At 38.7% G+C, this 26,021-nt stretch overlaps 2 protein-coding genes across 26 annotated transcripts in view; one reads left to right on the forward strand and one right to left on the reverse strand.

The window, feature by feature from the left end:
* Positions 1-5,197, reverse strand: part of FUBP1 (far upstream element binding protein 1) — a 52,657-nt gene extending 47,460 nt beyond the window's left edge. For all 23 annotated transcript variants that reach the window (XM_045036054.1, XM_045036059.1, XM_045036060.1 and 20 more), the window contains exon 1: positions 4,996-5,197. In XM_045036054.1, the coding sequence (XP_044891989.1) occupies positions 4,996-5,115 (120 nt within the window). In that variant the 5' untranslated portion in view covers positions 5,116-5,197. The remainder of the gene's footprint in view (positions 1-4,995) is intronic.
* Positions 5,198-5,606: 409 nt separating this feature from the next.
* Positions 5,607-26,021, forward strand: part of DNAJB4 (DnaJ heat shock protein family (Hsp40) member B4) — a 49,277-nt gene continuing 28,862 nt past the window's right edge. Inside the window, exon 1 of one of the 3 annotated variants that reach the window (XM_006934864.5) lies at positions 5,607-5,740. The gene's annotated coding sequence lies outside the window, so the exon portion shown is untranslated. Of the gene's footprint in view, positions 5,741-9,800; positions 10,439-26,021 lie in introns of those variants that run through there. The other 2 variants (XM_019837286.2, XM_019837284.3) reach the window with 2 other exon arrangements.

Raw genomic sequence — 26,021 nt, forward strand, 5'->3', positions numbered from 1 at the left:
TTTCAGATTCTGTGTCTCCCTCTTTCTGACCCTCCCCCGTTCATGCTCTGTCTCTGTCTCAAAAATAAATAAACGTTAAAAAAAATTTTTTTTTAAAAAATAAAAAATTAGACACATGCTAAAATGGTAATATTTTGGGTACGTTGGATTAAATAAAGTATGTGACTTGCATTGTATTTCTATCAGACAATCTTGTTCTGTAGAAACAGGGCGTGGGGAAAAGCCTGGAAAGCTGTACCTGTAAGAAAAGTCTCAGCTACAGAACCATAAATCATTTCAATCTTGAAGAATGGGGCAAATAATTGCTTGCACTTAAGTAAACATCACATGAGACACACTAGCTTCAAGTCACAAATAGGACACAACCAGTGGATATCGACTCCATTTTTCTATGAAAGGGGAAATGAAACTAATATTAGTTTCTGAGTGTCAGCAGTAAGTCAAATTCCACACGATGTTTTATATTCATTTTGTCACTGAATCATCACAACACTATGAGGTACGGATACTTAGGTAGAGATCCATTTTACAGTTGAAAAAATCTCGAGAACTTAGATTACACAGTCAATGGTGGAGATTCCCGATGATTTCTATATAGCTCCATGCTAATTAATTAATTACAATAAGGGGTGCCACTGAAAATGAGTGACAGGCTCATTGGAGTTCATTATATTAATCTGTTAATTTCAAGTATGTTTGAAATTTTCCATGATAAAAAAAATTGCACAGAAAAACCAAACTTCTGGTGTCTAGAATTCCCCCAAAGAGACTGATATGAAATGAAAAACCCAACTGCTTCATTACACTTAGGAAACTATATTCAACGACTTGAGTCTTAAAATCCACTTACTTATCACTTGAGTCTAATATATGTTGTCAGTTACCATATGCCAACTGTACTTCCTAGGGTTTCTAGATTTCCCTTTTCCTCAGCTGTAAATGCAAACACTAACTCAAAGCATATCAGAACTAAATATTAAAATTCTTAATTTAAGAAAGGCTTTGTGGTTTGCCTGGCTGGCTCAGTCAGAAAAGCAATGGGGCTCTTGACCTCAGGGTCATGAGTTCGAGCCCCACATTGGGTAGAGATTACTCAAAATAAATAAATAAATAAATAAATAAACAAAAACTCTGAAATAAAATAAAAAAGGCTTTGGTCAATCTAACCTTCCTTAATCATCCTTTCACTTTCTCAAAAGCCTGTTCCTTGTCTTTGAGTATCTAATTAAAATCTTATTTCTTTTTCTGAAAAGCTTCTTCACCACATTTAAAAACAACTGCTTTTCTACCCTTAAGTTTTAAAAGCTTAACATCTGAATTGTTCCTTAGGAACTTAAAATACACTTCTGTGGCAGATGAGCACTACAGTATTTCAGGCCGAGAGAAGACTGTAACTACTGTTAAGTACTACTGATGATAGGAAAATGGTTTAAGCTGTGATACTTTCTGATAAATCTCTGTAAGAACAGAGAAGTAATCAGCAATCTTCTGCAGTTAGCTTTTGTAAATGCTGCAGAAGTTTGCAGAGTAGTACTTCTTAAACTCCCTAAGAACTTCTACCTCCCTATTATTCACTGAATAGTTCTAAAACTATCCAAATGAAAATGGAAAAATGATACCTTGTTCACTCAAAATGTTACACCATCTCAAAAATTCAGAAACAATACAAAGACATTACAGAAAAGCTCTCAGTAAAAATACTACCATTTTTAATGACACAACATGGTCCTCTCCCTACAACACAAGAATATTTTTAATCATCAAGCTTTGCTATCCTGTCACTTATAAAAAACAAAACACCCAATATGCAAGTACTGGTTTCCTTCCTTCCCTCCTTCTTAATGTTTATTTTATTTTTGAGACAGAGTGAGCAGGGGAGGCGCAGAGAGAGAGAGAGACAAAACCAAGCAGGCTCCATGCTGTCAGTGCAGAGCCCGATGCGGGGCTTGAACTCACCAGTCAAAACCAAGAGTTCAACGTTTAACCGACTGAGCCACCCAAATGCCCCTAAAGTGCTAGTTTTCAGTTGAGATTAATGGTAACTGAAAAGTCAACAATTCTGTTTTGTAGAATTTTCATTGTATTCAAACAACATAATGCAATCTGAATCACTTTTACAATCATCAAGAAAGAGATTTCAAGAATAACTGAGTACTTAAAGACTAACAGCTGTTTAGAAGTGAGGGCACCAGAGCTGATAACCTTAACTTGAGATCTACCACTCATTTTGTGCCAGTCTGATTCACTTCTATCTTCACATAACCTCAAAGGGGGGAAAAAAAGGTAGAGAGATACATTTTGATTTCCCAGTGTTTCAGAGACAGAACTGATTATTTAATGTGGTCACCAAAATCCTAACCAAAGAATCCCAACCTCACCCTCTGGAGTTATAGCTTAAAATACACAAATATAAATCTCTCAAGTATACAGGTTAGAAACCCTAAACTAGAAAAGCAATCTGGTGCTCCTCTGCTGACGTTAGCTAAGAGAGTATCTTAAAAATCTGCAAATTTCACATTAAAAAATAAGCCATCAGGATTCTCTGGAAAAACGATTGGGCAGCTTGGTCTAAACTACCAGATGGCAAAACGAGCTAGGTAGGGACCAGGGATCCTCTTCACTTGTCCTGCATTAACAAAGACCTGTCCGATTAAAAATGTCAACAACATCCCCACTAGTACACAGCTCTCTGAGGGCAAGAAGCTATCCTTGTATCTCCTGGTCCTTCCAAGAACATGGCACACTATGCCAGACAAAGAAATCTAAGGTTAGATGGGGATTTTGGGAATATAATCCAGGATGCTTTTCATATAAATAAAAAAGTAGTTCAGATGTTAACCTAAACTTGTTCCTTCAGTCCAAGTACTCCTCCCTGTATTCCATTTATATAATCAGACAAACAGCTACAATGGACATACAAAGACATCTTCAAATGTAATCAGAAGGGGAAATTCAACTCAAAAGCTAAATTTGGGAATCTCAGGTTTAAGGTCAGTTCTGTAAAGAAAAAAATCGAATTATTACAAGAAGACATCTGTAAAGAATCATATTACAGCAAGGACATTGAGGCAGCTGACCTGCTGGCATAAAAAGAGAGTATAAGAAATCCATAGTTTGAGGACAATTTCTGTATTTAAAAAAGCAGTCTAACTTAATCACGAAATTACAGATTAGCCAATTTTTAATTAAAGCATGGCAACCCAAAGTCTTTCAGAAGTTGTATCCACCTGTACTCACCTGATTTCCACCCTCTTTCCCCCAACCAACATTATCCTCCAGTGACTTCCTTCATGGGTTCTTGTTATTCCAAAAACTCCCATACCTTTGCACACGCTGCTTCTTTTCTCCACTGATCAAACTCTCACACATTCTTTAACGTCTTGCTTAAAATATCAGTCCTTTACTTTGGCAGTTAGGCACCCCACTCTTTGGTGTTGTGTACAGTGCCTGACTCAGCAGGAACTCTATAAATGTTTACAGAACAAGTGGATAAATTAACGGTGCCCATTTTTGTCTACTCCTCTCTGAAAGCATTAACAAACACTACTATTCATTTGCATTTGGTTCCTTGACTGTATCAACACTTCCTAGAAGGCAGAACTCCAATTCATACAGTAAAAAAACCCTCTAGTATCTAAGTAGTGTGTGGCACAAATTAATTCAATACACTGGTTAAGTAAAATTAGGTGAATCTTCTAATCCAATCTAATAAAACTCCAATAAGAGTGTCATTTAAAAAATGTTTCAGTCGCTATTCTAAAAATGTTCAGAAGTAATAGAATTCAAGTAAAGAAACTACAGAATTAGCATTAACGGTAACTTTTTGTTGACTGTCGAATATTTCTGATTATAAACCAGTATAGGTAAATTTTTATTTATAACGTGTTCACATTACTTAAAAAAGAGCTTATTATTATATTATTGCAGATTTTATGCAGTTTGACTCAAATGATCCTTTAGTGAAAGTGGAGGATGAAAAAGGTTAACGAAGTGAACTCCTTAATGCAAACAAAACACAGCACAATATTAGTATCTGATTAGCGTTCGCTTTAAACTCTAATCTAAAAACGTCTAGCACCTAATACGCATGTCATAACGAGGATAAGATTTTGCTTACATACAAACACATACCAACATCATAACATTTTAAGTTATAATTATGTTAAGGGACTACCTAATAAAGGTAAAGTTCAAACTAATAAGTCTTTACATTTCCTGGAGTAATTTTTTTTTTTTTAACAGCTTTCATTTGGGAAAGAACTGCCTTGAGGGCAAATGTACGCACCTACGTAATACAAAGAAGTGTGGTCAGTTTACGACTCTGAACAGAGAGGCAGATTCAAACTGAAACTTCGGGTATAATGGGCCTGAAGCCATTTTGAGAAATAAGGGGGAAGGACTGGTAGAACACTGACACGTAAATCCTGCTCTGAGGAAGGATTCCAACCTGGGATACTAGTATTCTCTGAAGCCTCTTCCTTGTAGATGTTAAAGTGAATGAAAGCGAAAAATTAATTTCGAGAGAGCTCGGATGAACTGGAAGCTGTGAAAACTGCTTTACTGACATAACCCTTCCTTACTATGGCTCTTGAGGACAAACCCTAGTCCTCTCTCAAACTCATTACCAGAACCTTCCATACTATTGTGTAAAACTACGCGCGCTTTATCCCATGGTGGAGGATGTTCATTCTGAGAGAAAGGAAATGCCAAGCTAACTCCTCGGAGAAGGAAGCGCGACTGCCGCAGAAGCGAAAGACCTAAAGCCATCTATGCCTAACGCGTTGGGGTTCTAAATGGCTTAAACACTAAGAAACACAAAATCGAGTTCCAGCCTCTAAACTGTATTACCAACATGGGAACCCTGAGTCTCCTCACATTTCAGAGCCCGGAAGGGCACTTCTTTCCTCTTCCTCATGCGCGAAGAAGTAGCGGCCTACTCAGCCAGCGGCCAATTACCGTGAGCGTTCGGAATCCCGCCGCACGGTCCAGACTTACCTGCCGTGCTCTCTGCAGCGCATCTTTGAAAGCATCGTTAACTCCTCCACCACCACCGCCGCCGCCTCCACCACCAGCTGAGCCAGAGGAAGGTGGAGGCACTGTTGAGTAGTCTGCCATGTCTACGCTACAGAGGCCGCTGCCGCTTCTTCGCAGAGATGTTCCCTCAGCCAACTGCTAAGAAAGAAAGAAAATGGCGGCCGTCGAGGCTGTATCACATTCTTGTGCGACCATCGTGCCGTAAAGGGGCGGAGACTGAAAGGAGAAAATCTCGCGATGTTTTGAAGCGACGCGCTGCTGTGGGGGTGGGGTTGAAAAAAACAAGGTGAAGCAGAGAGATGTCGCGAGAAGTGTGTTCACGATATCGCGAGAGTGAAGTTTATTTTTGGCGCCTCCTCTACGCGCATTCGCGTGTTGAGACTGTGTGGTTGTACTTCCGGGGTGGTGGGTAAGAGTGGCGCTGCGACCCCGGTAGGCTGGAGTTTCTGAAAACCTGAAGAAAAGGAGTAGTTGCTTTCTATTGGTTGCCGCCTCGGGGAGGGAGTGTGGGTGAATTTTCCTCCAAGGGTCCTTCCGTGTATCCATGGGAAAGTGGGTGACGTCGACGGGCGTTAGGACGACGCCACAGTATCTCGAGAGCGCCGCAACCAGGAGTGCGCCTGGGAGAAGCGTGCCTGGGACGCCACGCGGAGATGTTCCCGAAAACGTCCGCCCGGCCTAGCGGGATCTCGGCATGATTTTCAGGGTAGTAAAGTGTCCCTGTATTTTACTTCTAGATTGCCAGATCTTTTAGCTTTATCACAAGTGGGGATCAATTTAGGCTGGAGACCTTTTAATTCTTGAGCTGATTTCGACATCTTGTGTAAATAATGTGGATGAAGCTTTGAAGTTATGACTGCCCTATTCTTTACCTTTAAAAAATGTGACTGCTCCTAAAATTCTGTTGTAACCACACTTAGTAATCTAGTATTGTATGTGTCCGGGATCAGTTTTATTGAGATCATCTTATAAGAACAACATCAAATTCTTCTAACAATAGTTTGCCCCATCCCCTACCGGTAAGAACCCACATGTAATGTTCTGAATTGTCATCCCTGGACTAGATAGCTTTTTAAGTGTGTATATTTTGTTATCTGTTCCCAATTATCAGGTAACTTCAGGCCTTCCCGACATAAGATGGCATGTAATTTACTGCAATATTATTAGTAGTAGTTTCAGATTCATGGGGATGATCGGGAATCTTATTTAGGAGTCGACCGAAATGGTTTTTTCCCCCGAATTCTTTTATTTTTGGAGAACAAAGACCTAGGTAAAATGAACTTTATCAACTTGGCATTTTGTGTTTTGTGAATTAGGTCTAAAAGAGTACTTTCCCCATTGCTAGTCTTAAGAGTAACTGGGAGAAATGTGTGCTGCTGTCTTACTGATAACTAATGTGTGCACTTGTTCAAGGCCCCAAATAAGTCGGATCATTAGACAGTTATATGCATATAGCTACAATTGTGGCATCATTTTCCTCCAATGAAGCTTTTCTTATCATCTTAACGAGTTATACAGTTTTGATTATCTTTTTCAGTGTTCATAACTATCCTTTTAGATTTGGGTTGGTGGGTGGGATTTCTATTTGGAAAAGCAGTGAATGTATTGGACTACAGATTTAAGTATAACGAAAAAAAAAGACTGTAAAAGCGTTGTTGGGTGGTATTGCTAAACAAAATTTTTACAGTTGTTTTGAAAAAGATCCAACAAATGGCATTTATTACTCAATTGATTTCTTCATATTAATTAGACCTATTCCATCCTGATCAATGTAATGTAACCACAGAGTGATATAATTTACCCTCAAATAAACTTTATTTCAGACAGTATTAGCTGTCTCTAAATATTGAAAATAAGGGCCTCCATTTCTAGTTTATTTGTAGACTCTCCTGGAAGAATGGGTATTCTAGGATGGGACCCAGTTGAAATCAGTTTAGATAGGGATATCTTAACTTCAATACCATTTAGACTGTTTGATCAGATAACTCTATATTTTGTAATACTACTATCTAGTGTAATATGTTTAGCAGCCTTAGCCTCTACCCATAGATGCCAGTAACACCCCCCCACCCCCAGCCACAAACACACACACACTCAGTTGTGAAAGTCAAAAATGTCTCCAGATAGGCAAAATCATCTCACATTGAGAATCACTAGTCAGCCTTCATTCCTGTGCCTGCCTCTCCATTGGGAAGACCTATTTATCATACTTTTGAGGTATATTCCAAATTCTGTTAATTTCCATTTCCGCTCCCAAGTTACCATCACCTCCATCCTGGACTGTTATAGTATTCTGGTTGGTTTTTCTGCTTCTACCCTTACATGTCTACAGTTTGCTCTTTAATATTACGAAATTTCATACAGAAAAGTATGTAATATATGTGTAAGTTCTCAAAAGTAACAAGCAGCCATTTCCAATATTTTTGAAGCTCAAGCCTCTACTTGATAATTGTGTTGCAATTGTTTAGCAGCTTGAATAATGTCTTTAAATCTTTTTTAATTAAAAAACTTTTTATTTTAGAGAGAGAGAATGAGTGGGGGAGGGGGCAGAGAGAGAAGGAGACACAATCTGAAGGAGGCTCCAGGCTCTAAGCTGTCAGCACAGAGCCCGATGCAGGGCTTGAACCCACAAACTGAGATCATGACCTGAGCCAAAGTTAGACACTCAACCGATTGAGCCACCCAGGTGCTCCTTGAATGATTCCTTTATAACATAAATCAGGTCATCTCACCTTTGTGTTCCTATTGCACTTTATTATTATTTTTTTGCCTTTTAAAGAGAGTGCATGTGCGCACATGAAGGGGAGGGGCAGAGAGAGATGGAGAGAGAATCCCAAGCAAGCCCCTCACTGTCAGCGCAGAGCCTGATGCGGGGTCTGAACCCATGAATCACGAAATCATGACCCAAGCTGAAATCCAGAGTTGGACGCCCAATGACTGAGCCACTGAGGCACCCCTTCCTATTGCACTTTAAATCCTATACCCTGGAATAGTGTACAGGCTCCATATAATCAGGCCACTGTCTCTAAACATTCCTCCCTTTTATTCCACTTCATCTACCTTGCTGTCCAAGATCATTCCTGCCTTTAGGATTCCTTTTTTTTCTGCCTGGTGTGGATGCTCTCATAGACTTTCACATGGATAATCTGTCCTCGTCATTCAAGGCTCAGTTCAGATGTCACTTCCTTAGGCCCTCTCTGACCTCTAGTTGTGCCATTCTGCAATCACTATCCTATTACTTCTCTCTCTGTCTCTCTCTCTGTCTCTCTCTCTCTCTCTCTCTCTCTCTCTCTCTCTCTTCCCCCCCCAGCCCCTCTCCCTCACTTGCACTCTCTTTCTAAAAATTATATATAAATAAGTGTGAATTATATATATAAAAATTATATATAAATAAGTGTGAATATATATATATAAACGTGTATATATATATATATATATATATACACACACATGTTTACTTGTTTATTGTCTCTTTTCCTTTAGAATGTAAACTGGAGAGGGAGGACTTTGTCTACCTCTACCATTGACCTGTCCCTAATGTCTAGTCTTAGCGTTCTAGATATTTGCTGAATGAATAGAATATTGAAAAAAATCTGTCTCTACATTTTAGTTGATTTTGTGACCTTAGGCAAGTAATTTAGTTGCTGTGTCTCAGATTTCTCCTCTACATTATGACAACTTGCTTTGCTATCCTCAAATGAGGTATCTGTGAGTTCTTCAGAAACCAGAAAGTGCTGTAAAGTGGAAATTAATATTAACATGTAATTCAGTTTCTGGCATCTTATCACAAAGGAAGGATAATCCATGTAAATTTTTTGGATTACAGCTATGTTCAAATCTTAGTTTTAGTAAAACCCAGAATCCTGCAAGAGCAACTGAGTTGTGGGAGAAATAACCAGTGACTTTTGATTAAGCTATATGTGAATTCTCAGTCTACACAATCGTTTTAAACCCATTTGTACTTTGCTGGTTATTCTAGGTAATCTCATTATAACTGATGAAATCAGGATTTTCTTTAAACTTTTTTTTAAATGTTTATTCATTTTTTTGAGAGACAGAGACAGAGCATGAGTGGGGGAGGGGCGCAGAGTGAGGGAGACACAGAATCCAAAGCAAGCTCTAGGCTCTGAACTGCCAGCACAGAGCCTGATGCAGGGCTCGAACTCTCAAATTGTGAGATCATGACCTGAGCCGAAGTTGGACGCTTAACCGACTGAGCCACCCAGGTGCCCCTGAAATCAGGATTTTCTTAACTAAATTCATTCCCTTTTGCAATGTAACTTTTCTTAAAAGTGGGTATATCATCGCTAATCTGAAATTGGTTTATTGTGCTTTGAGAGATTAGCTAAATATTTGACTAGATTATATTTTATAGTCACACTTTTAACACAGAAATTGGTATTTCATATTTCATTCTTAGGATGAAGCAAAAGTTAGTGTCTTTGAATTTACAGAAGTCTAGCGGGGAGCATTTAGATTCACCAAATAACAGTGAAAAGATTAGCAAGCATAATAAAAGTTGGGCTATTAAATGTACTGGCAAGTTTCTTCATTTTACCTTCTGACTTATTGGTTACCAAATGACTGAGTGACCTTTTTCTTAGTACAACTTTTCACTTTTGGAGTTGGTAAATCTGAAATATTAACAGATTCTTATTTTTAGCTATTATAGAAAAGTAGTCCATTATTGCTTTCTTTTTTTCTTTTCTTTCTTTTTTTTTTTAGTTTTTTATTTATTTTGAGAGAGAGAGGGACGGAGAGAATCCCAAGCAGGCCCCATGCTGTCAGCATGAGCCGTAATCAGGGCTCAAACTCATGAACTACGAGATCATGACCTGAGCCAAAATTGAGAGTTGGATGCTTAACCAACTGAACCATCTGGGTGCCCCCCATTATGGCTTTTTAACAGGCATTTTAGAGTGACAAAATTGTACAGGCTTCCTGCCTCACCTTTATGCCCATCACCTACCTCCTAACAACTCTTAGGCAGAAGGATCTGGTAACTTCATGCTATACTCTGTGTCATTTAACCAGGCCAGTATTTCCTCGGTATCATAGTCACAAAAGATTCAGTTTAGATGTGAGGAGGGAAGTGGCCACTTCAAATTAAACATACCAGGATGTAGTTAGGGTGTTTGTTTATTAGGCTGGTCATTGGTCTTAATGACTTTTATATCCCTTCTGACTGACTTTCTAGAATTCTATTTCAGACTAAGGTATGAATGGAAGCAGGATATATTTGCATCTTAGAGGACAAAGTTGTTAGCACAAATTGACTTTGGACCATTGTGGAGAACCAACAGCTTGACCAGTGTCTGAAACTGGAGGCAGCCCCAGATAGTGGAAAAGACTCTGGACTTGGTCCCAGAGGATCTGTGTTCAAATATAACCCCTGTGCCCTTTGGTAAGTCATATAACTTTTTCCTTTTACCAGCATACCAAAAAGAGGGCAATTACTCTGTTTCTGAAAAGTAGCCAACAGTAAAGGATAATAAAGTCTTACATAAACTTCTGAAAGGGAAAATAGAAGTCACTATGTGAAAACATATCCCCTTCCCCTCAGTTATTAGAAATTTCTTCTCTGATTTGGTTGCCAAATTTGATAGTGTGGTCCTGATTAAAGTACTGTAAGAAGACTGAAGAATACTAGGATATTGCTCATAATCATTTGATTTGCCCTAAATCCAGCTTTTTATCATCCCTATCATTCTCACTTATCCATAACTGCAGAGCCCCCTTTTTGTCAGGTATCCTTCCTACCTCTTCCATTTTACTGTTGCTGATTGCTTCCATTTTTCCAGAAAATTCAAAGGGCCTCTTTGAATATATATAGTGTTTGGCTAGTCCAGAGCTCTCTAGGGATTCTTTTTTTTTTTTCTTTTTAATGTTTATTTTTGAGGGAGAAAGTGTGAGTGGGGGAGGAGCAGAGAGAGGGGGACAGAGAATCCAAAATGGGCTCTGTGCTCATAGCAGAGAGCCCGATCCCGGGTGTGAACTCACAAAACTGTGAGATCATGCCTGAGCCGAAGTCGGAGGCTTAACTGACTGAGCCATCCAGAAGCCTCTCAAATTTAGGGATTCTTATTTGTTATCATGTACTACATCATGGTAATAATAACATAATATCACTTATTTTTTATTTGGAATTCCCACTAGGTTGTAAGGTCCATGGCAGTAAGGGCTCTGTCTTTTCTGTGCCTTTACTGCATAGCATGCTCTAAAACATAGCAATAGCTAATAGTGGCTAGTACTATATACTGGGTCCTGTTCTAAGTGCTTTACTTGTATTTAATTCATTCTCATACGGCTCTATGAGATGCTATTAAAATCTCCATTTTGTTGCAGTACGGGTAAGTTAACCACCTTGCTCACAGTCACATGTTAGTGTTAGTGATTTGAACCCAGGCAGTCTGAGTTGAAAGAATGGAAGAATCTATTCAAAGTCAAGTAATGGGATATATGTCTTTGTAATTTCTATGGTATGGTTCACAATTTAGTATTTCTCACTTGGATTTTAAAAATATGTATTTGCATTTGTTTCTATTAAGACATATGCTGGGGCACCTGGGTGGCGCAGTCGGTTAAGTGTCCGACTTCAGCCAGGTCACGATCTCGCGGTCTGTGAGTTCGAGCCCCGCGTCGGGCTCTGGGCTGATGGCTCAGAGCCTGGAGCCTGCTTCCGATTCTGTGTCTCCCTCTCTCCCTGCCCCTCCCCCGTTCATGCTCTCTCTCTCTCTCTCTCTGTCCCAAAAATTAAAAAAAAAAAAAAAAAAAGTTGAAAAAAAATAAAAAAAAAAAGACATATGCTGAAGTTCTTCATGGGAAGGCAGATCTTAATGTAAGGTAATAAAAATGTTACAAAATCAAAGAACCCATGTATGTATAACATGATACAAGCTTGCTTTTCTGTATTGTTAATTGCATTGGATGGATTAGTAATATCCCTTACTAAAGTATATATGGTGCTTTATGGGTGCCTGGGTGGCTCAGTTGGTTAAGCATCTGACTTTAGCTTAGGTCATGATCTCATGGTTTGTGAGTTTGAGCAATCAGTCTCTCTGCTGTCAGCACAGAGCCTGCTTAGGATCCTCTGTCCCCTTCTCTCTCTGCCCTCTGCCCCCCCCCCCCCCCCCGCACCGGTGTTTTCTTTCTCCCTCCCTCCCTCTCCTAAATAAACTATAGTGCTTTATGGTGTGTGTGTGTATGATGTATGTGTATACATACATATATATTTGATATAATTAGTGTTATTTTTCAAAGAAATTTTACAGGAGGGCTTTGGTTTGTAATTCATACCACTAACTAGATTGTAAGCATCTTCAAGACAAGAATAGGATTGCTTAATTTTAATTTTTTCCCTGTATTACCACACAGCATCTATGATAGTGTTTTTACTCTTTGTCTGCATATTGGATTCCTCCACAAACTAGCCCCCCTCCCAAAAGAAGCATACCAAGAGTTTTAAAATTAGAGTCTTCTGAGAATTGAGGATAAAATTCTTCATAGTTCAATCTTTTAGAACAATTAGTGTTTGAGACAAAGGTTCTTTGTGAAAATAATATAAATTTTCTTTGCTCTTTAAGACCTCCTTCAGTGAAGGGGAAAGGCATATACTGTATGGGGGAAGAGGGAGGGGCTTGCTAAAGTACCATTCCCAACTTTACAGGGTTCTTCAAGTTTTATGAGAGAAGGACCATCCTTAACTGTATCATACAAAGGACTTCTTTGAATATAGATAATATTTGGCTAGTTGCTCACATCTTTTGGCAGCCAGTGTAAGCAGGATCTGTCCCTTGACCAGGATCATAGGAGATCTAGCACAGCATCATAAAATATATAAGAAATTGAATATCCATATTTAGTGAAAAAAATGTAGAGCTGACTGCCCTTGCTGATGAGCCATAATACTCCCAGCTTCCCCTTACTTTAGGGATAATTCTAGATTGAAATTTGGTACCCCCTACAGCATCTGTCTCAAAAAACTGGCCTTTACCACCCAGTTCCTGAGTGATTTTAGTTAATTCTATAGCATGCATTCCAATAACTTATAACAAAGCTGGTATATAATACTGCAGAATATAATATATAATAAAACTGCATAATGTATAATATATATGGTTTCTTTTTTTGACCTATGAAGCTTTTTTTAAATTTTATTTTAATTACAGTACAGTTAACATAGTGTGATATAAGTTTTCATAATTTACTTTGAATTGGTCCTCTACCTATTCCCTAAATGTACTTCCAAATCTGTGTCTGCAGCAACCTCCAAGACTCATCTTCCATGTTGCTTCAAAACCAAAATGTCTAAAATAAATTCACATTTACTGTTCTTAGTCTCCCTTTATCTTGTGGCCAAAACATGTTTTTTTCCTTCCCTACTTAGATCATATATTTATACATCAGTTCCTTTCACTTCTGTTACATTTATCTTTTTCCATTAAAACTTTAGCCAAATAAAAATGAAAATTAAAAATCATCTTTTTTCATGAACCTTAACCTGACTAACCAATTCCATTGATCTTTTACTTAATTAAGTGTATTGGTTACAGGGGAGCTTTTCTAAACATGTTTAAGCTGAGCCCCAACCCCTACTCCCAGAGACTGATTTAATTGGTCTATTATCTCTATGTGTGACAACTTCTCAAGTTGATCCTTAAAGCGCAGCCCACACTTGAGAACCACTGAAATATAACTGAAGCCTACATCTTCCATTAGACTTGCTTATTTTTGATGCCTTACAGTTTTTCTAGTTTTTTCTCTAGTTTTCTAGAGAACTCAAGGTCTAAAAGCATTTTCTATTTTTGAACCCTATTTTTTTGTTGATCGAGGCTAGGGCAGTGTTTCTTAAAACAAAGGTATGTTTGAGAAACACCCTACATCATCTGGGGTGGTTTTTTTTTTTTAATGTAGATAGTTGGGCTCCACCTGGACCTAGTGAAAAATGTTTCAGGAAATCTACATTTCTTTCTTTTTTTTAATAAACATCATAGTTGATTATTCTGCTTATCAGAATGAAAACTGCCCTATTATGCAAAAAGTATTTAATAAATGTGGAATTTAGCTTAAATTTTGTTTCCCCAGCTAGACTAGTAAATGTTCTAAACACCGAGATCTTGTTCTCTGCTTTTCTGTCTGTGTAAGAGAGGGCTGGTCAAGGACTAGATCTTACTCTTTGGTTTGCCCAGTATGGTTTGGTGCTTTTATGTTGATAAAATCTTAATATCAAGTTGAATTGTTTGTTACCATATTAACCATTTTCCTGCAAAACTAGAATTAAACAAATTGTTGAATATGTGGTTATGAATGTTGGGGGCCTTTGAGGCTATAGCATGGAAGTGTACCCTCACTCAACTTTTCTTAGACTTGCAGACTTGAAAAGACCTTGAAGATCATCTAGTCTGTTTCTTTCATTTTATGGTGGAGGAAATTGGGACCCAGATTGCTTGAGAGCCATACACAAAGTGACAAGATTAATGGCAGAGCCAAGACTAGATTCCTAATCCAGCGCTCTTTATTTCATCAACAAGCTCTGTGAAGCAGCAATGATTGGGTTAAGTTTCAGTTGAAGGTTTTCTGCTTCTTAAATACAAAGGGAAGAAGAATCTTTGCAGAACCAAAAACATCTTGATATTTGTAATGAGGACATCTACCTTTACTCACAATATTTACATTTTGAGATAGATTATTGAAAGAAAGAGGATCTTTGCCAAAGAAATCCTTAACTGAAAATGGGTGGGTTTGAGATGTAAAGCCCACTTGGCATACAGTTTTGTTGTTGTTTTTTAGTGGAACTTTGCTTCTCTCTCCTGACATTTCCATGTCTCTATTTATAGCCAGTGATCTCTTTGGAATTTGCCTTCTGATTCTGTTTGTTCTTTTATGTTGCTTCATATTAACTGATATTCTCACTTCGTTTTTGTTAAATATATTTGAAAGGACTTGATAATGAAAAGAAGGAATTAACATTTTTAGAAGCATCTAAAATTATTTTTTGTGATTTACCATAATCATTACTTATAACAGGTCATCTAACTGTAGTGCCTAATGATACAAGTACTAACTTTTCAAGATAGGATAATAGTTTATTTTTTAAATTTAAAAACATATGAAAACTACAATACATTTCTTTTATCCAGGACAGGTAATAAATACTTGGATTCCTAACAACCTTGCTCTTTAATGATGATGTATTTGATATAAGTGAAGACCAAGAGATTTTTGCTTAGAGCCTTTAAAATGGTAAACTCCTTAAGTGTAGGAATTGTTTTATTTACCTTTGTGATTAAAATAATACCTGTCATCCATAGGTACTTACTTATTCAATTCAGGAAAAATGCTGGGCATTGTTCTTGGTGCTGGAGATACCTTAGTGAACAAAACAGACAAATATGCTTACCCTCAGGAAGCTTATTCTAGCAAGTGAATGTTGAAGGAAACCATGAATCACTACAAAGACTCCATCTTTGTTTTCAGATAGTTCTTTGCATCAGTCTAAAAAAGAATAATCTGGAGCCCCTGGCTGGCTCAGTCTGTGGAGAGTTTGGACTCTTGATCTCAAAGTTGTAAATTCATGCCCCACACTGGGTGTAGAGATTACTTAAAATCCTAAGAATAATCTGTAGTTTATTAAACAATGGGGTGAAGAGTTGGAATGGAAGAAGTTTAATGATCAGATCATTCATTCATTAAACATTTACTTCTGAGTGTATGTAAAATTACTTGAAATAATCACATAATTGCCAGTTATTGTCATCCTGATTCTCATTCGTGTTCTGTTTGCAACCCTGAGTAAAGGCCTCAGTTGCTAGCCAGGTCACATTCAGGGAACTTCATCTTAAATCAGATACTACTGAGTACTTCTGACTATGCTGGCCAGAAACTCCATATTCACCAAAGTTCTAGTCTTTTCATATTTCCCTTTTCTTTCAATCTCTATTACTTCCTGGCCTCAGTTTGCCAGTCACTTCAAGAATTCCCAACTCTCATTCCCCTTTGCTGTCAGTCGTGTCTACTCTTTAAATCCACATTTTTTTTTTTTAAATTTTAGAGAGTGTGCACAAGTGGGGGTGAGGGGCAGAGAGAGAAAGAATCTCAAGCAGACTCCATCCTCAGCGCAGAGCCCAATGCAGGGCTTGATCCCATGACCCTGGGATCATGACCTGAGTCTAAATCAAGAGTCGAGCACTCAACTGACTGAGCCACCGAGCACCCCTAAATCTACAACTCTTTTTTTTTTTTAAGTTTAAATATTTATTTTGAGAGACCATGAGTAGGGGAGAGACAGGAGAGAGAGAATCCTAAGCAAGCTCTGCACTGTCTACATGGAGCCCAACAGGGGATTGAACCCACAAACCATGAGATCATGATCTGAGCCGAAATCAAGTTAGATGCTTAATCAAATGAGTCCCCCAGGCACCCCTAAATCCATGACTCTTAATCATTTAAAATACATATTGGAGGGCGCCTGGTTGGTCAGTCAGTTAAGCGGCCGACTTCGGCTCAGGTCATGATCTCTCGGTCTGTGAGTTCGAGGCCCGCGTCAGGCTCTGCAGACAGCTCAGAGCCTGGAGCCTGTTTCATATTCTGTTTCATATTCTCCCTCTCTCTACCCCTCCCCCGTTCATGCTCTGTCTCAAAAATAAATAAACGTTAAAAAAAAATTTTTTTTAATAAAATACATATTGGAGTTAGTTGAGCTTCAATTCACCATTTGTTACCTAGGTGTGAAGTTATTTAACCTTTCCAAGTTTAACCTTTTTTGAGTTTCTGCTTGTTTTTAAATCTGTTTTTATTTTTATTAAATTTTCTTTTTAATATTAGTAATTTTTTTTAGGTTTAATTATTTAGTTTGAGAATGAGAGTGCAGGAAGGGGAGAGAAAGAGAGAATCCTAAGCAGGCTCCACACCATCAGTGCAGAACTCCATGTGGGGTTCAAACTCATGAACTGAGATCATGCCCTGAGCTGAAACCAAAGGTTGGATGCTTGACATACTGAGCCACCCAGGCGCCCTAAATTTTTTCTTAAAAAAAAATTTTTTTTAATGTTCATTCATTTTTGAGAGAGAGTTGGGGAGTGGCAGAGAGAGGGAGACACAGAATCTGAAGCAGGCACCAGGCTCCGAGTCGTCAGCACAAAGCCTGACATGGGGCTCAAAGCCACGAACCGTGAGATCATGACCTGAGCGAAAGTCAAGATGCTTAACCAACTGTGCCACCCATGTGTCCCTAAACTTTCTTTTTTTAAAAAATTTTTAAAAATGTTTATTTTTGAGACAGAGCATGAGCGGGGGAGGGGCACAGAGAGAAGGAGCACGGGAGACATAGAATCCGAAGCAGGCTCCAGGCTCCAAGCTGTCAGCACAGAGCCTGACACGTGGCTCAAACTTACAGACTGTGAGATCATGACTTGAGCTGAAGTCAGATGTTTGACTGAGCCACCCAGACACCCCTAAACTTTTTTTTTTTAATTTTTTTTTCAACGTTTATTTATTTTGGGGACAGAGAGAGAGACAGAGCATGAACGAGGGGAGGGGCAGAGAGAGAGAGGGAGACACAGAATCGGAAACAGGCTCCAGGCTCTGAGCCATCAGCCTAGAGCCTGACGCGGGGCTCGAACTCACGGACCGCGAGATTGTGACCTGGCTGAAGTCGGACGCTCAACCGACTGCGCCACCCAGGCGCCCCTTTTAAATTTATTTATTTTGAGAGCATGTATGTGTGCATGCACGTGCACACATGCTCCTTAGGGAGGGGCAGAGAAGGATTGAGAGAATCCCAAGCAGGCTCTGCACTGTCAACACAGAACCCTATGCAAGGCTCAAACTTATGCACCGTTATGTCATGACCTGAGCCAAAATCAACAGTCAGACGCTTAACCAACTGAGCCACCCAGGTGCCCCTTAAATGTTTTTATTTTTAAATTAAATTCTGTGCCCAATGTATGACTCAAACTCATGATCCCAAGATCAAGAGTCACATGCTCTACCCACTGAGCCAACCAGGTGCCCCCTGAGTTTCAGTTTGTTTTTGATACCCTAAGCATTGCTATGAAAATTAAAAATGAGGGGCGCCTGAGTGGCTCAGTCATTTAAGCATCTGACTTCAACTCCGGTCATGATCTCACAGGTCGTGAGTTCAAGCCTCATCAGGCTCTGCATGGGATTCTCTCTCTTCCTCTTTCTCCGCCCTGTATGTGCTCTCTCTTTCCCTCTCAAAATAAATAAGCAAAATCATTTCTCTAAAAAAAAAATTAAAAATGAGATTGTAACCAGATACTATTTCCCATAAGTAATGAAAACCAATATTAAATAATAGCCAAAAAATCCAGGCATTAAGTGGCTCTAGGGCTAGTTGATTTAGCAGCTCAGCAATATATGATATACCCATTGTTTTTTCATCTTTGCCCTCTGCCATCCTCAGCATGTGTCTTAATGCTCCAGATGATTGCATAAATGTTACCATGGTTCCCAGTGTTATGCACTCATAACTATAAAGTGGAAGAAAGTTTTTTGTCTTTAAAAGCAAGGAAACTTTTCTTCTACTCCCTTCCCACGGACACCAATCAGACTAACCTTGTGCTGACCAAAGCTGAATCACAGGCTTACTCTAGCAAGTAACATGCTCGGTTTTGAATAATTAAGATTCATCTCCTGGGGATAAGGGAGAGGCCCCACCTTCCTAGTAATAGTTATTACTACTGCATTTGTGAAATCTTAGGACTCTGTCCTTGGGTCTTTTTTTCTGTCTGTATTCACTCTAGTATAATCTCTAGCCTCGAGGTTTTAAGGTTACCTCTACTCCCAGTGATTTATCTTCCATCTGGACTGCTTCTTTGAATACTAGACTGCTATATCCAACTGCCAATTAGATACTACCATTTGTAAGTTTAATAGGCATCTTAAACTTAATATGTCCTATATTGACCTCCCCAATTCCCCAACCCTCCGCTCTCCTATCTTCCTATATTAGTCAATAGCAATTGTGTTCTTTCAGTTTGCTGAGGCTGAAAAACCTTGTTGTCATTATTGATTTCTCTCATATCCCACATCTGATTCATCAGGAAGTCCTATTGACTCCATCTTTAAAATAAATAACACCTTCACTGCTACATTATAGTCCAAGCCATCTGAATTACTGCGATATAATCTTATTGGTCTTCCATCATTGCCCACCATCCTTTCTTACTCTTAACACCGAGGCCAAAGCAATCATGTCATTCTGCATAAAACGCTCCAATGACTTATCTTCCTTCAATATGAGCCAAAGTGTTTAGTGGCCTACAAGTCTCTACACCATCTAGCCACTTATTATTTCTCTGACCACATCCCCACCCCATCATTCTGACACAGCTACATCTTGAAGATGCTTGGCATTCCCTCACCTCCAGACTCTTGTACTTGATTTTTCCCTCTACATGGTATGTTCAACCCCCACAAATATACATAGCTTTCACTCTGTCATAGTACAAATGTCATTTTCTCTGTGAGGCCATTTTTGGCCACCCAATATAAAATTTTAGTTCCCTTATTTTCCTTTTCCTCATTTTTCTTGATTCCTACCACCATGGGAATACTACTCCATATAGTAGTATTTTAAAAATATTTTTAATTAAAAAAATCTTTATATCTCCCCCATTAGAATGTGAAATACATGAGGCAGGGATTTTTGTTCATACTGTATCCCCAAGTACCTAGAAAGATACCTTGGCATATGGAAGGTCCTTAAAATGTTTGTAAAGATGGGTGCATGGGTGGCTCATTTGGTTGAGCATCTGATTCTTGGTTCTTTCCCTCTTTCTACCCCATCCCCACTCGTGCTCTCTCTCTCTCTTAAAATAAACTTAAAACATTTTTTTTTAATTTAAAATGTTTGTAAAGAAATAAATGTCCATTCATCATGATTTCTTGGTTTTGACTGGGTCCAATTTAGTAATATTTTACTTGTTCCTGATTATTTGCCTATTTCCCATAACTGCTATTTCAGACCACCACCATTCTTATCAAATGCCCAATTTTTTCCTCAACTCTTTAGTACTGGATGTCTTTTTTAAAAAAATTTTTAGGGACGCCTGGGTGGCTCAGTCAGGTAAGCATCCAATTCTTGGTTTCAGCTCAGGTCATGATCTCATGGTTCGTTAGTTTGAACCCCGCCTTGGGCTCTGTGCTGAGAGCAAGGAACCTACTTAGGATTCTCTCTGTCTCTCTCTTCCTCTCACTGCCCCTCCCCAATGTGTGCATGCTCACGTATGCTCTCTCTCAAAAATAAATAAACTTACATTCTTTTAAAAAGAACATCGATATGTATGAACTTCTTGGTCTTCCTAGTCAGTCTTCTTGCCTTCAAATTTATAAATTTGTCCTTATTTATTTTCTCTTCATCTCAGAGCCCATTTCTCATTTTTCAAATTTTATCTACTTGTACTCTTGGTACCAAACCTTCCTATCTTCTCTGAACCTTACCTAAGCAATCATTTATGTGTTGTATTTTCATATATTTCATTTTCCTCTCTATTGTTTTCTTCCTTTCTTGACCATCTTCAAACCTCCTTTATTCCTTCCCTTATATATAATTCTCTCTTTTCTTCAGATGATTTCCTAGAAGTGTTTAAATTTACTATTCCGTCTTGTTCAATCCACTGGATGCTGGCTTTTGCTTTTCACTGACTACAATTCCATCTGCCTCCCTCATAGGATTGTTGTAAGAGATTAAACGGGATTCTTTGTGTTAAGTTTTTAGAGTAGGGCTTGCACATAGTTAATGCTTTTTTGAATGCTTACCATGAATACCTATAACTCTTGAAACCAAAATCATTCTCTTGTGGGTATTTTATTACTTTTGACTTTCCTGTATCCTTCATGAAACACTCCTCCTTGGGGCTCCTGGGTGGCTCAGTTGGTTAAGCATCTGACTTCGGCTCAGGTCATGAACTAGTCCCCAGTTCAGAATATTACAACTTTCTTCTGGACGTCTTCATCCACATTCAGTTTGATTAAATATTGTTGTTCTAGGTGTTTGGGAGTCAAAAATTAAATAAACCAGGGCACCTGGGTTGCTCAGTTGGTTAAGCGTCCAACTTCAGCTCAGGTCATGATCTCACAGTTCATGAGTTTGAGCCCCACATCGGGCTCTGTGCTGACAGCTCAGAGCCTGGAGCCTGCTTTGGATTCTGTGTCTCCCTCTCTCTCTCTTCCTCTTCCACTTGTACTTTCTCTCTCAAAAATAAAGATTAAGAAAATTAAAAAAAACAAACACTCCTCCTTTTGGTTTTGGGACACCAATGGTATCATGATGCTTTCAGCTCCAAGTAACAGAATCTCTCTAACAGTAAGTCCAATGATGGGTGGTTTCAGGATTGATTCAAAGATGTAACAACAGTGTCCAGAACCCAGGCTCTTGCTCTTTACCCTCTACCATTCTCACTGTGTCACAGATGTTTACTTTCAGGGTTGTAAGGCAACAAGCATGTTTTCATTATCCAGAAGCAGAAAGGCAGTACTAGGGTTTCTCCTGAGTAGGTATTTATAAGGAGGACAGTCTGCCTAAAGTTCCCCAGAGCATTTCCCTTCCATGTCATTGGCCACCCCTACACCAATCATTGGCAAAAGGAAATGTGATTACTATGATTGATTTAAGCTAACCATGAGTCATTCCCCAGGCCTGGGGAAGCTCCCACCTTCCTTGAGTTCATTATTTTGGGAGAATTTGGATATCTGTTAAGCGAGAAAGAAAAGAATGGCTATTTGGTTCATAAGCAGTAGTATCTGCCATTCCATTCTTACCTGGTTAGTCTCTGTTCCTTCTCAGTGGTTTTCATTGTCTCCCTTTGAGTGATGTACCCCTTAAATGCTGGGCATCCTAAAGCTCTTTGATTCTTCCAAAAATTATTCCTCTTGGGGTGCCTGGGTGACTCAGTTAAGTGATCAACTCTTGATTTTAGCTCAGGTCATGATCTTATAGTTGTGAGATCAAGCCCTGCATCAGGCTCTGCGCTGGGATTGGAGCCTGCTTAAGATTCTATCTTTCCCTCCTACCCTCTCTCTGTCTCTTAAAAAAAAAAAAAAGAAAAAGAAAATTCCTCTTTTACATTTTAAAATACTACTTCTGTTATAATCTTTCCTAAAGCTTTATTTCCAGCTAAGACTTTTTTCCTTTTTGTTTTTAATATAATTTATTGTCAAATTGGCTTCCATACAACACCCAGTGCTCATCCCAACAAGTGCCCTCCTCAATGCCCATCACCCACTTTCCCCTCTCCTCCACCCTCCATTAACCCTCAGTTTGTTCTCTGTATTGAAGAGTCTCTTATGGTTTGCCTCCCTCCCTCTCTGTAATTTTTCCCCCCTTCCCTTCCCCCATGGTCTTCTGTTAAATTTCTCAAGATCTACATATGAGTGAAAACATATGGTATCTGTCTCTGACTGACTTATTTCACTTACCATATGGTAACCTCCAGTTCCATACATGTTGCTTCAAATGGCAGGATTTCATTCTTTCTCATTGCCAAGTGGTATTCCATCATATATATAAACCCCATCTTTATCCATTCATCAGTTGATGGACATTTAGGCTCCTTCCATAACTTGGCTATTGTTGAAACCACTGCTATAAACATTGGGGTACATGTGCCACTATGCATCAGCACTCCTGTATCCCTTGGATAAATTCCTAGCATGCTATTGCTGGGTCATAGGGTAGTTCTATTTTTAATTTTTTAAGGAACCTCCACACTTTTCCAGAGCGGCTGCACCAGTTTGCATTCCCACCAACAGTGCAAGAAGGTTCCCATTTCTCCCCATCCTCACCAGCATCTATAGTCTCCTGATTTGTTCATTTTAGCCACTCTGACCAGTGTGAGATGGTATATCAGTGTGGCTTTGATTTGTATTTCCCCGATAATGAGTGATGTTGAGCATCATTTCATGTGTCTGTTGGCCATCTGGATGTCTTCTTTGGAAAAGTATCTCTTCATGTTTTCTGCCCATTTCTCCACTGGATTATTTGTTTTTCAGGTGTGGAGTTTGGGGAGTTCTTTATAGATTTTTTAAAAAAATTTTTTCTTTTTCCTTTTTTTTATGTGCCTTTTTTCTTTTTCTTTTTTAATGTTTATTATTGAGAGAGAGACACAGAGTGTGAGTAGGGGAGAGGTAGAGAGAGAGGGAGACATAGAATCCGAAGCAGGCTCCAGGCTCTAGGCTCTGAGCTGGCAGCACAGAGTCCGACAAGGGGCTCAAACTCATGAACCATGAGATCATGACCTGAGCCAAGGTCAGATGCTTAACCAACTGAGCCACCCAAGCACACCTCTCTCCTAGCATCATATAGTGCAACAGGGATTTCAGGACTGGTTTCCTTAATGCCCCTTTACGCATTTAGCCCATTCCCCCTCCCATAACCCCTACAGTAACCCTCTGTTTGTTCTCCTTATTTAAGAGTGTCTTATGTTTTGTCCCCCTCCCTGTTTTCATATTATTTTTGCTTCCTTTCCCTTATGTTCATCTGTTTTGTATCTTAAAGTCCTCATATGAGTGAAGTCATATGATATTTGTCTTTCTCTGACTAATTTCGCTTAGCATAATACCCTCTAGTTCCATCCACATAGTTGCAAATGGCAAGATTTCATTCTTTTTGATTGCTGAGTAATACTCCATTGTGTGTGTGTGTGTGTGTGTGTGTGTGTGTGTGTGTGTGTGTGTGTATTCCACATCTTTATCCATTCATCCATCGATGGACATTTGGCCTCTTTCCATATTTCGGCTATTGTTGATAGTGTGATAGTGCTGGTATAAACTTTGGGGTGCATGTGTCCCTTTGAAACAGCATACCTGTATCCTTTGGATAAATACCTAGTAGTGTAATTGCTGGGTTGTAGGGTAGTTCTATTTTTAATTGTTTGAGGAACCTCCATACTGTTTGCCAGAGTGGCTGCACCAGTTGCATTCCCACCAGCAGTGCAAAAGAGATCCTCTTTCTCTGCATCCTCCCCAACATCTGTTGTTGCCAGAGTTGTTAATGTTAGCCATTCTGACAGGTGTGAGGTGGTATCTCATAAGACTTTTTTTTCCCTAGCCCCCAGTTCAGAATATCCAACTTTCTTCTGGACATCTTCATCCACATTCAATTCAATTAAATATTGTTGTACTAGGTTTTTAGTAGTCAAAAATTAAATAAACCAGGGCGCCTCGGTGGCTCAGTTGGTTAAGCATCCGACTTCAGCTCTGATCATGATCTCACAGTTCGTGAGTTCGAGCCCCGCATCGGGATTCTGTGATGACAGCTCAGAGCCTGGAGCCTACTTCAGATTCTGTGTCTCCCTCTCTCTCTGCCCCTCCCCTGCTCGCAGTCTGTGGGTCTGTCTCAAAAATAAATAAACATTAAAAAAAAATTGTTTTTTAATTTAAATAAACCTTTCCTATATGATCTTACATTGTAGTTGGGGAGTTAGCTAGAGAAAGGAGTTGTTACAACATATAGTAGTTACAAATGCAGTCTTAGCAAGCAATAAAATTACCAAGTATGGAAGTAACCTAGATGAGTGGGTCATTAATAGGGTGGTACGCATATTCTAGGTGGAACTCATTTTCCCCTTCAAATGTACTCTTCGTATATTCTATACTTTCATTAGTAGTCCAACTGAGCACACCTTTCTTCAGTCTAGAAACAGGGCAATCTAAAATCCTTCCAAACCCCCAAATACAGTTTGTTGGCAAATTGCACACATTTTACCTTTTTATTACTTAAATTTACCCACTTGTGATTGTATACTATAGTCATTATACTTTGCATCCTTGTAATTTCTCATTTCATAATTATTTACTCAGTAAAAGTTAATTGAATAGCAATATATTATAAATATGGCTTTATACTAGAAAAAAAAGTTGTAGGGAAAAAAGTTACAACTGTGTGGGTAAGGCATAAGCAAAGAGGTGGTTATATCATTGTGATAAGTGATAGAGTGGAGATACTGGGGAAAATATGGGAACTGGAGCTCAGGAGAACCTAATCAAGCTGGGGCTCAGATTTGCCCAACTAGAGGCTGAGTCTCAAAGCAGTAGTAAGCTCCGTGCAGAGGGGGAAGAATGGAATACACCCACATTGTTTTCCTTTATATTCCTTTATAATGAAATATTACTTCAGAGACATTACTTTGGGTGACTGGACTTAATGTTGCTTTTGCTCAAAAACAGTTTTTTAACTGATCATCATTAATTTAGAAGATTATCAGTAGTAGTGTATCATACAGTTGATCCTTCATTATTCACCAATTCTGAACTTTCATATTTTCCCTCTCTAAAATGTATTTGTAACTCTGAAATCAGCATTTGAGAGGCTTTCCTGGTCATTTGCAGACATATGCACAGGCAGACCAGGAAAGAAAAAGTGTATATATATTATACATATCTATATCGATATCTATATATCTATATCTATAGATATCTATCTATATCTATAGATATCTATCTATATCTATATATATATTATACATGTCTATAGATATATATATAGATCTATAGATATATAGATATAGATATCGATATGGATACACATAAATCCTATGTTCCCAGTTGAGGTCTAGCAAGGCAGTGCTTACAACTTATTTTAGCTCTCATAAACAAGTTTTTGTGATCTAGTTAGTGCATTTTTGCATTTTATGCTTTTTGTTGGTGATTTTACTGTTTAAAGTAATGTTTCAGCATACGGCTGAATTGCTGTCTAGTGTTCCTAGGCACAAGAAGGCTGTGAGGTGAGAGAGAATACATGTGTTAGAAAAACTTCATGCAGGCCCAAGTTATAGTACTATTGGCCATGAGTTCAATGGTACATTAAATGAGGTGTCTAAACAGAAACACATAAAACAAGGTTATGTATTGATGACCTGACTTAACCCTGCCATTTCGCTTGTATTCACTAATTAGTATTATTATTTGTTAATTAGCATTCACTAATTCAGCATCCATGACAACTTTATAGAACATAACTATGGCAA

This window comes from Felis catus, chromosome C1, assembly GCF_018350175.1.
Source record: "Felis catus isolate Fca126 chromosome C1, F.catus_Fca126_mat1.0, whole genome shotgun sequence".
Classification (NCBI taxonomy): Eukaryota; Metazoa; Chordata; class Mammalia; order Carnivora; family Felidae; genus Felis; species Felis catus.